Source organism: Sinocyclocheilus anshuiensis, unplaced genomic scaffold, assembly GCF_001515605.1.
Source record: "Sinocyclocheilus anshuiensis isolate Anshui unplaced genomic scaffold, SAMN03320099.WGS_v1.1 scaffold648, whole genome shotgun sequence".
NCBI classification, from domain to species: Eukaryota; Metazoa; Chordata; class Actinopteri; order Cypriniformes; family Cyprinidae; genus Sinocyclocheilus; species Sinocyclocheilus anshuiensis.
Window position 1 is genome coordinate 63,141 of NW_015557156.1, and position 16,942 is coordinate 80,082.

Below are 16,942 nucleotides of genomic sequence, written 5' to 3' on the forward strand. Positions count from 1 at the left end.
ATATATAAATAAAATTTTATTTTTCCATTAATTTCACTTGGCACAATTTACAGGATGTTGGGTATGACATGCCATTGGATTTATTCACTTTATCTACTTTTATCTATATTTGTGAAACCACATGCACATGAAATAAAGTCTGGAAAAAAAAAAAAAAACTTTGTTTGTTTCTTTAAATCATTTATACGTCAAAATGCAAACTAAAATTATTTGTTTGGTAAGATATTTAACCTTACAGCACACAATAAAGCCTCAAGTAACCTTTTAAATAAAACTCACTAAAACAAGTTCAAATGCTAAGTATGTAATTTTTTGTAAACAGGAATAAAATCAATACTTGCACATCATATAGCATGCGAAAAGCAGTAAAGGTGTTTCTCAAAACAATGGTAGGTATTATTAGCAAAACATTGTTGGTAGAAAGCTTGGGCATACCACGACTACTACTTCCGCAGTAAAGTATTCACATTTTCTGTGTGCATAGAACATACAGTACTACTGTATAGCATTTGTTGAATAATGTCCACTGTTATTTAAAAAATCAGTATGCCCTATACAGCACATACTGCACTGTATTCAGTAAGTAGTAAGCAAGTTTTCCAAAAACAGCTTTGGCCTTTTCATCTAAAAATTTGCTGCTACTTTAATTTCAATGCTCTTGCTTCTCTATGCTGCAAGAGGGAAGAATTTCTTCTAATCAACAAATCCAGCGAAAATTAGTTTCTCCGCAGGCTGTTACTAAATACAGACAGTTGTAGTCATTCTTCAGGTAACTGCATGCACACGTGCAGCAACTAACTTTTTTGCAATTACATTATATACCACTATATCTAGCTATGACCTTTACCTCCTTTGTTTCCAGTAACTCTTCCTTCCACGACAAACAGAACGGCAGATCTGTCAGTCACTGCCATCCAAAAATCAATATTTGTAGTTAAATTCAGATTATGGGGAAGACCTTTACTCGCATAAGAGTACAAACATACACACTCGTACACCCTCAAACATGCAATCCCATTGACGCAACACAAAAACATGTTTTTCATGATGGAATACGCCACCTGACTAACGTTAAATTGCAGATTTTGAAGTGTCCTGCCTTCAGTGTTTCAGCATATGTAAAAATACTCTTACACTGCATTCAAATCAAGCACTTAGTACTGAGTCGTAGCATTTAGTACTGATAATGACACCAGGAGCATTGTGGATTATTACCATGTCTGGGATATGTATAGTCATTCAGAGCTCAGGTACGTACATCATAAATGTTGGTAACACTTTATTTTAAGGTGTACTTGTTACACATGTTACATGTACTTACTATTATAATAACAACAAATTATGCATAATTACATGCAAGTAACCCTAATCCTAACCATACAAGTACATGTAGTCTTTTATTGTCATGTAAGTGCTTTAGTTCAACTGAAAGTCACATTTTTGCTAAAGGCTGGAATATACTACACGACTTTTAAAATCTGAACACATTTTTAAAATACCAGGCATCATATACTTGCCTACTTTGTAAAAGGTTAGAGAGCAAAACTGGGATGCATTAAATGACTGAGAATTACACACTACCTGACTTTCAAGTCGTTCTGAACTAAACAAACTCATGCAGAAACATGCACACAATATACTAAAATCAGCTCACAATATCAAATATATTTGGTATCATGGTCGGCATCTGTGCTCATTATACACTATGTCATTTTCTGTGACATATGTCAATTTCCAACTTCCCAAAATCTGCAGACTGGTTCTGACTTTCGGCAACTATTGTTGACACATCCAGACTGAGAATCAAGGCAAACAGTCATGTACTGTATTCCAGCCTGTCTGTGTCTGTGCCCATAATACACTACACGATTTTCCAAGAAATCTCGTGACTGTCCAAAATATGCATACTGGCTCTGACTCCCAGCACCTCTCACTGATATGTCCAGACGGTAAATTGGGGCAAAAATTTGGACAACAGTCATGTAGTGTATTCCAGCCTTTAGTCAGATTAAGGACAGTTGAGGAGATTCCCCCCTTTCATGTAAAGCGCTTTGAGAACCCAGAAAAGTGCTATATAACTGTAACGAATTATTATTATTATTATTATTAACAAACCTAGCCTGCGTATTGTGATCGCAGCTCGGCTTCATCCAGTATATGTACAGTTTAATTGGACTACCATCTCAACCTTAGCGATATGTGCAAAAGACAGCAGACACATGCAATATGTTTAATACGGTTTAATATGTTTTATTGTGTCACATATACTTTTGTCACATGTACAGTCTCCAAAGAGATAAAGACCATACCTCAATTACCCCCCAAACCCTCTTTAGCTTGATTATAATTGCACATGCAAAATTATTGTGTCTTAAGTAATTATATATTTTAGTTACAGCAGTTCATCTGAGGAACATGGAGCACTTTATAACTGCTGTTACACACTTAGAAGATTTAAATCCAGGACTAAGTCCACTGGCTTTAGTGACGAGTCTATGCAAAATTGCAGACCAAAGTGACAGTCTCACACATGACCTTGTGGGATCATCTGACAATCGAGGTGATATTCACTATGAAAACAACACCTTTATCACAGAGCAGATGAATATAAACCACAATCTCTCCAATTTCCTGGACGAAGTCACTCATCATTTCATAACAAATGATCATGATCAGAGGGGAGTTGTTCTGACTCCTGATGGCACGACGGTTGCCCTTGCTCCTCTCCTTTTAGGTCTTGAATATGGGCTACGGGCTAACGAGGCCAGTAACCAGCCTCATGGTTTCTACCTACTCCCGCTGGCCAAGTACTTAGGCATGTCATTTCTGCAGTTTGGGAATGCAACTCCACCTGAGCGACTTGGCTTGGATGGTTGTTGGGACAGTGTATCTGCTCCCATGGTTTTTACTCTTTCAGGCGTGCCATCCTTGGCCACTGATGCTCTGGTCCATGGTGGAATGGATGGCGCCATACTTGGGAAGCATCTTTCTGTTGTTAACAGCTCTGAAGTAAATTTAAGCACACTACTGAGGAGCTACTACTTAGGGACTATGGAAGAGTTGGATCATGACTTGAGTACTCATCTGAGAGGTCGCTATCGCAGAGAGAATTTTAAAAAGATCACAAATTTATCACTGCTTCAAGAGAAAGTAGCAGATGCACTACATAGTCATCAACAAAAAGGAGACCTTGGGGTTGAGAGTCTTATGGAAAAAGGAATTAAAGACTTTATGCTACGTTATATGGGTAAGTGAAGGTACTTCCAGTTGGTCAAATAAAACTCATCTGTTCAAACGCTGGTGTTAAACCAACAATCTCCGTGCTTACCCTCCTTCAGAGTGTCCTGCCATCATTCCAAGATGTATGTGGGGAGCAGCACCACCCCTGGTTCCTCTCAACCCTCTGTCTCCACCCTTGCCATTTCTGTATATTCACCACACAGCGATTCCCAGCAAACCCTGTCGAAGCCTTCAGATGTGTTCCAAAAATATGAGGGCAATGCAACATTTCCACCAGAAGGGGCGGGGCTGGTACGACATCGGTTACAGGTAACGTGCTTCAGCATGATTCTGTCACAAATATACGTTCTGTCCCTAAACCTATAGTTTGCTGCCTAAAAAGGTGGGCATCGTGGTGTGAAAGCTGTTCCAAACGGTAGGTGTTCCTAGTGGAGAAAGCAGTCCCAGCATGCATTGCAATAAAATAACTTCTTTTAAAAATGTTTACAAAACTAAATAAACATTTAGAAATATTGAGAGCATCCCGGTGTGAAAGCTGTTCCAACCGGTAGGTGTTCTTACTGGAGAAAGCAGTCCCAGAATGCATTGCAATGAAATAACTTCTTTTAAAAATGTTTGTAAAACTAAATAAACATTTAGAAATATTGAGAAATGATGTTTTAACCATAATAATGTATTTTTAAAATCAGAGTATACAAAGAAATCACATACTACATTTAAACTAGTAGGCAGGATACTGTACATACTGTGTAGTACATATTGCACTAATATTGCATTCTAAACACAGTCTTTGAGTGTGTTTCACTCTTTTGCTGCATCTGGAAAACCACATACGCACTGAGTAGGTACTTCTCTTTCGGAGTAGTAATTATTTCACAACCATTAAAACAATATGTTTTATTAATGTTTAGCATTAATGTAATCTGTATGTACTACATTTGTCATATTGACCTACCTGCATAAGTTATGTTGCCTCACTGCTATTTGCAAATCCTCTCCCATGGGATAGTAAAATTTCAATAGGATGTGCACTTCATCCGAGTACTTTTTGCTTAATGTTTTATGAATACTGTGAATTTAGACATGCTGCTCTTTTACATATTTTAGCCCACTATATAGTAGGGAAGTATGCATACTCAGATTTTCTCAATGGAAAAATAAACACAAAATGGCAGCTGATATAATCTTAAAATTCAATTAATACTGGAAATAGCTAAATTCAAAAATGATTATTTTATACAACATTTGTGTGTACTATGTAATATTTTGCTTAATTTTGTGTATAACTGTTAGCATAGCAACATGCTAATGCCAAACTCTATAGTAATCAATTGTGAATCAAGTCTCTCCAGTTCTTCAAGTGAGGAGCATTTTTAGCATGACGACAAAGCTGCTCCTTATGTAGAGCATTTTAAAACAGTCCCTTATGAGGTTACATTTAAGTTACGTTCCTGCCTTCGAGACCAGTAGCTGTTTTTAGAACAGCTATGTTTACATGCATAAAAATGTCAAATGTTTAAAAGTTGAATTGACCTACTTTGTGGGTTTTCTACAAACTGATCAGAGCATATACAACCATATTTTTATTTTTTCATATTTTTATTTTTTCTTTGAGTAGAGTGCATGCAAAAATCACAGTCAGTATCATTTGTAAGTATTATGTGTATCTGACTGTCTCTCCAAGCTTTGTTGTTGGGTCTGATGGCTACATCTACGAAGGACGAGGTTGGATGTCAGTAGGGGCTCATACTAAAGGACATAATACTGTTGGGTATGGTGTTGCTTTCATCGGGAACTACACTGCTCATTTACCCGCCCAATATGACATGGAGCTAGTGCACCATCATCTGGTCAAATGCGGAGTGAACAACGGATTTCTGCAGGAGAATTTTACCATTCTGGGTCATAGACAAGTGGTAGCAGGCACAGAATGTCCAGGGGAGTCACTGTATTCTGAGATAACAACCTGGGAACACTACAAAGTATGTAAGATGCTAAACGTAGAAATTTAAAAGTTTAATGCTGGAAATACTTGTCATCCTAACGACACATTAATCTGTGACTGTAACATGTTGTTCACAGGATACGGATCCTTTTAAGTAACAACGAGGACATCTACTGTCACTGACATGCCATGACTTAAGGTGCATGACTGCTTTAGAAGCCACAACAATGAAACCCACTAATTAGTATGAGAAGTACTCTTCATTTTAAATATACATTTATACAATGTTAAAAGGTTGGCACTTAAATGTAAGGTTATTAGCATAAAACAGGCCATTAGCATTACTCTGTACATTGATTGGGAGTCTGTATGAAACCTTGAAATGTTACTGTACTGTATGTAATTGAGAATTACGTGTGCAAAAATAAACAAGGCGATCTCTAATCTTACATGTTGAGTTTTGTATGTGACAGTTTGAAGGAAAGGTTGACAAGATTACTTTAGTCTTTACCACTACAGGAAGTGGTTTTCACAGCAGGCCCCAGAGTGAGACAGGAAGTGCTGCTGTTTTGACAAGAAATTTAACCGTCACTGAACAAAACAAGCACGTATTTCGGTTAAACTGTCAACCCTGTTCATATTTAATCAAAAAAATCTAATCTTGATCATGTTACGCTACAATGATCATTACAATTTTTCCAGTCACAACCATACCAGTTCAGTTCAAACTCAAATACAATGTGTGAGAACAAAAATATTATGCTCTCTAGATTTTCCATAAATAGGAATAACAAAGTAAAGAACATAGCACTATAATTTTGCACTAGTTGGGTCAGTCTGGGAAATATTCTCATCTCTCAGTCTTCCTTCAACCTGTATACCTAACCTGATTTCCCCACCCACAAACTGACTGGCTTCCTGAGTACTGGACGATAAGTACGCACCGAAAAAAAAAACCCCGGCCTCATACCTACAAGAGCTGAGGACCACAAAGGTTGCATAATTTCAAACAAGCCAATAGGTGAAGTGAGCAGATGATGAGATCCGAAGCACTCAAAATTGAAATTACAAGATGTTTAAAGACCTCTAGAACTGGTAAGTGCTGAGGAATCCATACTCTTTGAGATACTACAAGAAAATACAAACTTTGCATTGCATCAAGACATCCTGCGCCCAGAAAACGTGCTAATTTGGGTCACAGAGTAGCAATCAAGATGGGTACAAACAAAGATCCGAGTGCTGAGCAATCAGCACCACAGATTGAGGAAGACATGGATCTGTCTCCTGAGCAGAACAGTCCGGTTGATCAAGACCCACAGCAACCAGAGGATGGCAAGTTACTCAACACGTACAAGTGGCACACAGGGGCCAAGCCTGAGATGGTGGCACAGGGGGCTATTGAGAGGCTTGAGAAAGGGGCTTCAAACAAATGGAATAAAATGCAGAGTTGGCGCAAAGCTCTGAGTGAAGACGTGGGGGAAAAGTGCTCGATTGCAACCCGAGGGAGCGAAAGCCCATCCAAACCGGACAAGCCAGCAACTTCAAGAAAAAACCCTTTCCGCAGAGCACTTTCAGAGCCACCAGGGTCCCTCCTATCTTCGGTCCTGTCCTCCTCTTCCACATCCGAGTCCCCCAGCGCACAGGTATCTGGGTCCACTGTCCAGGACACAACGCAGAGGGGTAAAATAAGGAAGTACCTGCAAACAGTTTCACAGAAGTTCAAGAGACAACGTCTGCAGAGTGCTGCTATTGTAGAGCATGGTAAGAGCTTTATATTCAATGCTAAATGTTAAACAAAACATAAGTTGAAATCATTATGAAGGTTCCTTAGAAAGATCTCTACTGTTGCGAGAGTGAAAGCTCTGAGTGAAGACGTGGGGGAAAAGTGCTCGATTGCAACCCGAGGGAGCGAAAGCCCATCCAAACCGGACAAGCCAGCAACTTCAAGAAAAAACCCTTTCCGCAGAGCACTTTCAGAGCCACCAGGGTCCCTCCTATCTTCGGTCCTGTCCTCCTCTTCCACATCCGAGTCCCCCAGCGCACAGGTATCTGGGTCCACTGTCCAGGACACAACGCAGAGGGGTAAAATAAGGAAGTACCTGCAAACAGTTTCACAGAAGTTCAAGAGACAACGTCTGCAGAGTGCTGCTATTGTAGAGCATGGTAAGAGCTTTATATTCAATGCTAAATGTTAAACAAAACATAAGTTGAAATCATTATGAAGGTTCCTTAGAAAGATCTCTACTGTTGCGAGAGTGTAGACTTGCTTTCTAACTTTATAAAAGATTGTACATGCAGATGCCACTAAATGGCGCTAAAGAATGAGGGTACAACAACAGGATGTGCGAGATGGAACAATAAACAAAGTAAAGAATCCACAGAAAGATTTTTTTTTCTTTTGTACCCAAATGACCTAAACATGTAATTGGATGTTGATAGGACTGCTAACTAATTAAGGTCTTATGATATTGGAACTGGATTCCAAATTCATTCTTGCATGTAGTATGTTTTGTCTTTGAAGCTTCTAAGCTATTTAAATTAAAACGTTGCATGTAAACTCTTTTACATTTTATGAAAACACAAAGAAAAGTGTGATCCTGAGATCCTGGTCCAAGAGCCTGTTCGCCTCTCCTGGGCCCCTCCACAAGACGTTCCCGTTTGGGACATTAGCAACTGCTTTCTTCAAGATGGACAGATCCTTATCCCACGTGAGGAGGAGGTAATGAACAACATGTACATTCAACAATGCCAACAGATGAGACATTATACTTAGCAGATTAAGGTATTGGATGCATGCCATTAAATTGACTTTGAAGCATCAGTGCATTTAGTTTGGAAATGCTATTTGATTTTAGGTCAATTTATGCTGCCAATATATCATTATCTTTTGAATTTATTTCAGCCTTTGATGAGGGTACGGAACCGGGCCAGCAGTTGTCTCTCCAGCCTCAGTCTCCAGAACATCAGTGGAAGTCACACTGGTCAGTATCACAGAGTTTGCATTTACATTGAAGCCAAAAATGTCATTGCATTAGATGCAAGAAATCTAACCAAGCACTATCTGCAAACAAATGACACTAGAGCTTTGCTCAGAACTTTCTGATCCACTTTTATTGTTGACTAACTGGCCTCATAAGAACAAATTTGAACATTATCTTGTGAAGATCACTGGGGGGATTGCAGTACACTTGAATGAAGTGACTGCCTAGAGCTCGCTGTATCCTGACAATTTAAAAACCGGAGATGACTTCAAGAGATGAGAGATATCATCTGTCTCTATCTAGCCAATGACGGACTGTCAGTAACTAAAGTGAAGCTAGATAACGTATTCACAGAGGAAATGGTTGACGTCGTTATGTGTGCGTGTGCTTGTGCTTGTAAAATTGCTTCCTTTGAGTGTCTGAAGATACCATCGTAACTGGGTGTTCCATACCAGAGGATGACTGAAGGGGTGTGCTGTCTACTTCACTCAAAATAAGCATGTGGGACCCTTATATTAAAAGTAAATAAAACGTATAAAAGGGCATTTGTAAGTCTAATGTTCTGAAAGGGAAAAAAAATTATTCTGAGCTACTCCAAAGCATTGGTTTCAGGCGTTGGATTGTATGTGGAGGGGCACTAGGTAAGCAAAATAATTTTAACTTTGCCTACTTAAATGATTCAATCCAATCATTTTGCTGGAGAGTTTAATGCATGTGAAATTCAATCAGCATTAAAACAAGTCTAAGGAGATGGCAGAATCCAGTTAACAGAGTTTACATTGATCTTAATTTTCAGCTAATTCAGTTGTTTTTGCAAAGCACAAAGATATATTATGAGTAGTGCTTTCAAATACAATGTAATTTGCTGGAGCTTATTTGTTGGCTGAGTTGCGTACCAATTTCTGTGCTTCCATATATATATATTCACTTTTTGATCTGGTAATTTAGAAGATTATATAAGATATCTACCTTCTGAAGTTTGACAGTATGTACATTGTGATGGAAAGTTTAAGTTTAAGACAAATGCCATCAGTGTGTTACCCCTGTTGGCATCAGGGTTTGTTTTCACCCGAGTGAACATGTTCAGTTTGTCAGTGTCTATTGGGGCAGTGTGAACATGACAGTAATTTTTTTTATAAAATTCTAAATCCAGTGGCCAAATTGTTTGTTGGTGTTTGTCTGAGCTGTGTGGATTGGCCTTTAGAAGCATATTAGGTCAGGTTTTCTAAAAGTCTTGTATTCTCTTGGCTTCAGAGATGGCATACAATGTAAAGACTCCTAAAATAAGCCTGTTGACCTTTCCATGATGGACACTGGGTGTTGAAGGCATCCTATTGTTTTTCCCAATTTAACACAGACTACAGTATATGTGGGAATCAGCAACTACAAAGACTATATGTGGGAAATATGTTGAAAGGAGTTTAATCAAACCATATTATTTTTTTTTAAATGTTTTGCGCTTTTAATATCAGGTCATGCATCACAATTGGCCTTGGCAGATTTGCAATAAATGCTAGCTTCATTTCTATTTGCAGTAGTTGCTGATACAATTCAAGTCATTGTAATTTTTAATGTTGCACTTTTGCATTCTTTGCAAGTTCATGTGCTTTGAAAATTCATGACAAAGTGCAAAGTGTCAGACTTCATCAGAAACAAAACATTAATAGGCTGCCAAGCAAATATGACTAATTTTTAGAGCTGCTGCTTTTGTAATCTTGATTTATTTAAGCACCCCTAAGCCTGACCCCTATAATCATGTAAGTCCAAAAATTGGGACCACATGCTTTGCATGGTACTGCTTGTCTGCTCTCCAGCTTTCATAAAGGCACATGGATGATCAAGTAAAAGCTAATTTTTGACATAAAAAATTAAATAAGCCCCTAGATTTCGGTTCTGTTCTGTATTAACAGAATTCAACTGCAGTAATGCAGTTAAATTTTCTGTTAAACTGGTAATTATTGATCTGATGCACATAGAAGGAAGGAAATGACTATGCTTCCTGCCTTGGTTTCAGAATCTGCGATTGCATTGAGATTATTTGTCTTTCTGCTGTATTTTATCCCACCAGAACGAAATAAACAGAAAGACATACATGCACACATACATTTGATCATTTAAGCTTTAATGATCAATTATTGCATTATGGAACATGTTTCAAAAAAGAAAGGGATGGACCAACTTCAGTGCTCACTACAGACAAGAGAGGAATACTGTGGCATCAAAGTGATCATCTAATATAGAAACTGTTCTCATTCTCTCTTTAGAGCTAAACCCAGATCATGTGGTCCCCCAGAGTGGTACCAAAATAAAAGGGCAAGATGGTGGTGTCAAAGTGAGCATACATTAGTATTTCTAAGAAATCTGAAACTGTTGCTGAACAAAATGCATGTATAAATATATGTATTTTCCCATGACAATCCTTTTCTCTCGTTCTCATGATAGAATTTAATCAAGCGACGCTTGCAGGGTGATGATAAACGGAAAAGCAGCACACAGCTCAATACTGCAGGACTAAGTGTTGCTGGAAGGTGGAGGATAATTTTTATAATATAGAAAAAGACTGATCTGACTCTGTATTACAGATTAATGTCAATTGGAACAAACATACCATCTGATGGCTTGATATGATATGCCATTTACCAATCTTTTACACTTTCTATCAAGGTATGGTTCAAGAGAATCTTTATCCATTCCAGTCAGTGCGGCAAAAAGCCTGGATCTTAGCACAGACCAGACTACCGTCATCAGGCCAGTCCACAGCTCGATTCTAGGGGAGAAGTACTGTTTTCAGGTAGACCTTGCTGTTGCATATTAAAGTACAAACTATGTTTCAATTTCCAGATTTTTATGTCAATCCATAATCCAAACCAATATCTTCTTTTCTGGCCATTTCCTTATCTGACTCATAAAAGGTCATCAACTCAGAGAATAACCACTGCTTTGGGTGCAGTTCAGCTGCAGAAAGAGACCGCTGGATTGAAGACTTGCGTCGTGCTGCTCATCCAAATAAGGTATTGAATATTCCTCAACTTAAGGTCCGTCAACATATTTAATTAATTGTGTACTTGTTATAAATAATGATAATGTTTTATACTATCTACCTTCAGGACAACTGTGAGCGCACTGAGTACTCACTGAGCCTTTGGGTTAATGAAGCAAAAGACCTTCCCCCAAAGAAGCGATATTATTGTGAGGTCCACCTTGATGGTACCTTGTTTGCTCGTACCAGTAGCCGGGCCGTGGGGAAGTCCGTCCAACGCTCCAGCCAAGCAGTTGATGGAGGATCTGGAGCAGCTGCCACAGGCCATGGGGGTGGTGCTTCAGGAGGTTGCCAGCTATTCTGGGGCGAATTTTTTGAACTTGACAATTTGCCCCCTGTCAACCAGATCACCCTGCACCTCTTTAGAGACGAAGACCCTAAAAAGAAGCACCATTCCAAGGATGACTCTATTCAGCATCCTCTAGGAAGTGTGGCTCTCAATCTGGCAGAAATAAAAGGACGGGCCTATCAGGAGAAGTGGTATCCCATCGTTCCCTACAAGCCCCCAGGAACAAGTACAACAAAGGACCAAGTTGGCCCGCAAGCTTCACTTCGAGTCAAGTCCAAATTCAAGATCCTGAAAATTCTGCCTATTGAGAGGTACAAGGAATTTGCAGAGTATATCACAGTGAATTATGTGGATATGTGCAGCAGCCTGGAACCCCTTCTCAATGTACGGGAGAAAGAAGAACTTGCAGGAGCACTTGTTCATGTTCTCCAGAGCATTGGGAAAGCTAAGGTGAGTGGCAACAGCAGTAACTGTAGGAAAAGATATAAGCTCTTTGGATTTCTGAATGGTTTTTGATTGTGCAGGAGTTCTTGATTGATCTCGGTAGTGCAGAAGTTCAGCGCTTGGGAGAAAATGAGGCTTTGATTTTCAGAGAGAATACACTGGCCACAAAGGCTATTGACGAATATATGAAATTGGTGGGCCAGAACTATCTCATTGACACAGTTGGTAAGGAATATTCTACTGTACTTAAGGACTATTCTACTACTATTTACCTCTAACCTCCTGTTTAACCTTCTTTACCCACAGGTGACTTCATAGCCAGACTGTATAGTGGAGGAGAGAGCTGTGAGGTAGACCCGCAGAAATGCTCTGTCTCTGATCTACCAATCAACCAGAGACATCTGAAGGAGACATGTGGAGATGTTGTAAAAAGAATAACTGACATGCAAGAGTAAGATAAACCTAAATGAACACACTCCCAAAAAATATATTTGAAAACAAAGAGCAAGTATTTTCTGTAGGAAACACATCTAAGATGACCGAATTGTTGTGATATACTATCCATAATAGTAACTAGATATACTATGTCCACTTAACTCCTAATGGGTGTCATTAGTTTTCCATTGGAAAATTATTTTTAAATGATCAATTCTTTCCCTTCTATGAACAGCTCATTCCCTGCGGAGCTGAATGAGATTTTTTCCAGCTGGGGTACAAGGAATTTGCAGAGTATATCACAGTGAATTATGTGGACATGTGCAGCAGCCTGGAACCCCTTCTCAATGTACGGGAGAAAGAAGAACTTGCAGGAGCACTTGTTCATGTTCTCCAGAGCATTGGGAAAGCTAAGGTGAGTGGCAACAGCAGTAACTGTAGGAAAAGATATAAGCTCTTTGGATTTCTGAATGGTTTTTGATTGTGCAGGAGTTCTTGATTGATCTCGGTAGTGCAGAAGTTCAGCGCTTGGGAGAAAATGAGGCTTTGATTTTCAGAGAGAATACACTGGCCACAAAGGCTATTGATGAATATATGAAATTGGTGGGCCAGAAGTATCTCATTGACACACTTGGTAAGGACTATTTTACTGCATCCCTTTTTATAAAACTGAATGTGTCATCTTATTTACCTCTAACCTCCTGTTTAACCTTCTTTACCCACAGGTGACTTCATAGCCAGACTGTATAGTGGAGGAGAGAGCTGTGAGGTAGACCCACAAAAATGCTCTGCCTCTGATCTACCAATCAACCAAAGACATCTAAAGGAGACATGTGCAGATGTTGTAAAGAGAATAACTGACATGCAAGAGTAAGTTAACCTCAATGAACACACTCCAAAAAATTATATTTGAAAACAAAGATCAAGTACAAAGTATTTTCTGTAGAAAACACATCTAAGTTGACCGAATTGTTGTAATATACTATCCATAATAGTAACTAGATATACTATGTCCACTTAACTCCTAACGGGTGTCATTAGTTTTCCATTGGAAAATTATTTTTAAATGATCAATTCTTTCCCTTCTATGAACAGCTCATTCCCTGCGGAGCTGAATGAGATTTTTTCCAGCTGGGTATCAGATTGTGAGGACAGAGGTCAAACAGACATCGGACACCGTCTCATATCAGCGTCCCTGTTTCTTCGATTCTTATGCCCAGCGATTCTCAGTCCATCACTGTTCGGCCTCACCCAAGCCTACCCAGAGACAAACACCCTTCGCACTCTCACTCTGACAGCCAAGGTCATTCAAAACCTTGCAAACTTCACCCTGTAAGTCCCATCTGTAAAGCCAGATTTACTGTAGTATTTTAGTCCTTCATTTTCTGATTACCGATTCATCTTCTAGTTAACTTACATCAAGTCTACAAAATGTTTTTTTATATTGTTTATATATCCAAATGGAATTAAAAACTGATTGGCAACAACCATTTTATCTCAATATCCACCAGGTTTGGCGAAAAAGAAGAGTACATGTTTTTTATGAATGAGTCTCTAGAACAACACTGGGATGCAGGAGCACTTGTTCATGTTCTCCAGAGCATTGGGAAAGCTAAGGTGAGTGGCAACAGCAGTAACTGTAGGAAAAGATATAAGCTCTTTGGATTTCTGAATGGTTTTTGATTGTGCAGGAGTTCTTGATTGATCTCGGTAGTGCAGAAGTTCAGCGCTTGGGAGAAAATGAGGCTTTGATTTTCAGAGAGAATACACTGGCCACAAAGGCTATTGACGAATATATGAAATTGGTGGGCCAGAACTATCTCATTGACACAGTTGGTAAGGAATATTCTACTGTACTTAAGGACTATTCTACTACTATTTACCTCTAACCTCCTGTTTAACCCTCTTTATCCACAGGTGACTTTATAGCCAGACTGTATAGTGGAGGAGAGAGCTGTGAGGTAGACCCGCAGAAATGCTCTGTCTCTGATCTACCAATCAACCAGAGACATCTGAAGGAGACATGTGGAGATGTTGTAAAAAGAATAACTGACATGCAAGAGTAAGATAAACCTAAATGAACACACTCCCAAAAAATATATTTGAAAACAAAGAGCAAGTATTTTCTGTAGGAAACACATCTAAGATGACCGAATTGTTGTGATATACTATCCATAATAGTAACTAGATATACTATGTCCACTTAACTCCTAATGGGTGTCATTAGTTTTCCATTGGAAAATTATTTTTAAATGATCAATTCTTTCCCTTCTATGAACAGCTCATTCCCTGCGGAGCTGAATGAGATTTTTTCCAGCTGGGTATCAGATTGTGAGGACAGAGGTCAAACAGACATGGGACACCGTCTCATATCAGCATCTCTGTTTCTTCGATTCTTATGCCCAGCGACTCTCAGTCCATCACTCTTTGGCCTCACCCAAGCCTATCCAGAGCCAAACACCCTTCGTACTCTCACTCTGACAGCCAAGGTCATTCAAAACCTTGCAAACTTCACCTTGTAAGTCCTGTCTATAGTCCTTCATTTTCTGATTACCATTCCATCTTTTTAGTTAACGTACATCAGGTCTACAAAATGTTTTGTGTATTGATTATAATCCCACTGGAATTAGGGTTTTGTAAGGTTTGTTCTCGGCAACAACCATTTGATCTCAATATCCACCAGGTTTGGCGAAAAAGAAGAGTACATGTTTTTTATGAATGAGTTTCTAGAACAACACTGGGAGCCTATGAGAGGATTCTTACAGAAAGTATCTGATCCAGACAGTGAAATTGCCATGGCTCGATTTGATGGCTATGTAGACCTGCCCCTTCGTCTAGCAGTCCTTCACAATCTGCTGGTCGATATTATCTATGTAATGAAACAGGTACCATAAAACATCTGAGATCTGAGCATTATGAGATTCTCATTAATTAAACAATGTGCTCATGGGCAAAATTACATCTTTTTTGTAGGACCAAATAGACAACCTACATCCCTTGCCTTCAATCCTGAACCAGATCACAGAGTTCCTTGGCCAGGAAGCTCAACGGATCCCTGTTAGCAGGTAAGGTTATATTACAATATAAACAAAATTCCCCAAGGGGGCTCCAAGAGAAGCTGTATCAAGCTTTAAAATCAATGTTTGTTCAAAGTACTTACACTCCTCTAACCTGTGTCTCTATTCTTGCGGAAACAGTGTTCATGGAACACCAAAGCCTACATATTTAGCTCCAAAGGATCTCCCCAAGTACAGTCCATTACAAAACTCCATGCAGCAGCTTCCCATAGACTCAAAATCCAACCAAGGCAAAGAACGTCAGCGGAAGCAGGTGCAGCGTGCTTTTAGTGTCCCCAACAGACCATCACGGCATCAACGGCAACCAGTAAAGAGGCAGACAAGCAAAGAAGAACTACCAACGCAGTGCCAGGACTACAATCAAGATCAGGATCCCTGTTTGGAAATTTCATCACCTAGCAATGTGAGTAACTAAGACTGGTTAAAATTTACTAGACATTTTGCCAATGATGTGCTTTCAAATACTTATTTCCTTTGATGCGTATTTTCTGTTTGTCACAGGCCATAAAATCCAAAGCCCCAGCAGCAAAAGTACTCTGGATAAAACAAAACAACAGCAACGAGCCCTATCAACAAATAAGGCAAGAGCTAGAGGAGACAAGCACATTAGACAGGGTGGGTCTATTTTGCATACTCTAAATGCATCTGGTTTCAGGACCATCGAGTGTATAATAAAGCACAATAATATAATTTGAAAAATCATACTATGAAAAAGTCAGTGTGTAACCAGACTGGTCTAAGTAAAAATATTTTACCACTACTTTGATGTTTTGTCAGAATTAACTTGTGTAATAAAGGATGGAAATGGTGTAATAAAATGCCACAGTATTGTTGACAAAGTTTGGGTGTCTCATAGCATGCGCAAGAGTTGGGAGAGCTGCGTTTGGGCGTGGAGCAGGTAACCGAGCGTGAGCTGGAAATGGCGAAGCGGTTAGAAGACTTCATAGTCCTGACCCAAGAACAGAATACACAGTTACAGGCAGAAGTTCAGGAACTTCGTAATCTGTTAGCCATCCGCGAAGAACACCTGGCAAGCGCAACTTTCAGGTAAAAAAAATTTTGGTTAAAATTTTTGGTTAAAAGAGGTCAAAATGTGTTTATTTGTAAATAAGACTACTGGGAGCATTTCTCTTTCTCTTTCCTGTTTGTGCAGACTGGGCGTCATAGAAGAAGAGAGAGAGGAAGACGAAAGAAAGCTTAATGTCACTGTGGCTGCAGTAGAACGCATGAATGTTTTGGTAAGTTATATGGTTTTCACTTCTGTCTAATTTTTGTTTAGATGTACATCATTAATTCAGGCTTGTTCATACAAAATGGCTAAGTTAACACTTGCATTGTGTGTCTGATAACAGGAGGAGCAGTTTGCTGGATTGTTGAAAGATGTGCACCAACTCTATGCAGTTAATGCTGATGGCATGAGAAAGACTTACATCAATACCTGATGCAAAACAGGAAGTACACTGGTGTGGTGTGTTACATAGTGTCATTTTG

The 16,942-nt window shown here is 39.2% G+C and overlaps 2 protein-coding genes across 5 annotated transcripts; both read left to right on the forward strand.

Moving 5' to 3' along the window:
• Positions 1 to 1,005: 1,005 nt before the first annotated feature.
• On the forward strand, positions 1,006 to 5,617 carry pglyrp2 (peptidoglycan recognition protein 2). Of its 4 annotated transcripts, none has more exons than XM_016473375.1 (5): positions 1,006 to 1,250; positions 2,393 to 3,247; positions 3,339 to 3,549; positions 4,925 to 5,226; positions 5,323 to 5,617. In XM_016473375.1, coding segments are annotated over exons 1-5 (1,434 nt in total). In that variant the 5' UTR covers positions 1,006 to 1,186; the 3' UTR covers positions 5,325 to 5,617. The 4 variants fall into 4 exon arrangements, with proteins under 4 accessions (XP_016328861.1, XP_016328859.1, XP_016328860.1 ...); XM_016473373.1 differs by having other exon boundaries at positions 4,925 to 5,222; XM_016473374.1 differs by having other exon boundaries at positions 2,399 to 3,247; positions 4,925 to 5,222.
• Positions 5,618 to 6,165: 548 nt separating this feature from the next.
• Positions 6,166 to 16,912, forward strand: rasal3 (RAS protein activator like 3). Its single transcript, XM_016473379.1, has 18 exons — positions 6,166 to 6,946; positions 7,771 to 7,904; positions 8,088 to 8,166; positions 10,431 to 10,498; positions 10,609 to 10,694; positions 10,831 to 10,957; positions 11,079 to 11,177; positions 11,274 to 11,945; positions 12,864 to 13,008; positions 13,100 to 13,244; positions 13,470 to 13,706; positions 15,058 to 15,259; positions 15,348 to 15,439; positions 15,572 to 15,854; positions 15,953 to 16,066; positions 16,308 to 16,498; positions 16,605 to 16,689; positions 16,804 to 16,912. The coding sequence occupies exons 1-18, from the start codon at positions 6,400 to 6,402 to the stop codon at positions 16,891 to 16,893; spliced, it is 3,396 nt and encodes a 1,131-aa protein (XP_016328865.1). The 5' UTR covers positions 6,166 to 6,399; the 3' UTR covers positions 16,894 to 16,912.
• The last annotated feature ends 30 nt before the right edge of the window (positions 16,913 to 16,942 follow it).

Bases quoted from the DNA above. Each gene is read 5' to 3' on its own strand.
- pglyrp2 (XM_016473373.1), top strand. From the start codon at position 1,187: ATGACACCAGGAGCATTGTGGATTATTACCATGTCTGGGATATGTATA. The intron at 1,251-2,392 runs GTACGTACATCA...TATATATTTTAG, and splicing joins TATAGTCATTCAGAGCTCAG to TTACAGCAGTTCATCTGAGG. The intron at 3,248-3,338 runs GTAAGTGAAGGT...ACCCTCCTTCAG, and splicing joins CTTTATGCTACGTTATATGG to AGTGTCCTGCCATCATTCCA.
- rasal3 (XM_016473379.1), top strand. From the start codon at position 6,400: ATGGGTACAAACAAAGATCCGAGTGCTGAGCAATCAGCACCACAGATT. The intron at 8,167-10,430 runs GTCAGTATCACA...TTCTCTCTTTAG, and splicing joins CATCAGTGGAAGTCACACTG to AGCTAAACCCAGATCATGTG. The intron at 13,707-15,057 runs GTAAGTCCCATC...AATATCCACCAG, and splicing joins AACCTTGCAAACTTCACCCT to GTTTGGCGAAAAAGAAGAGT.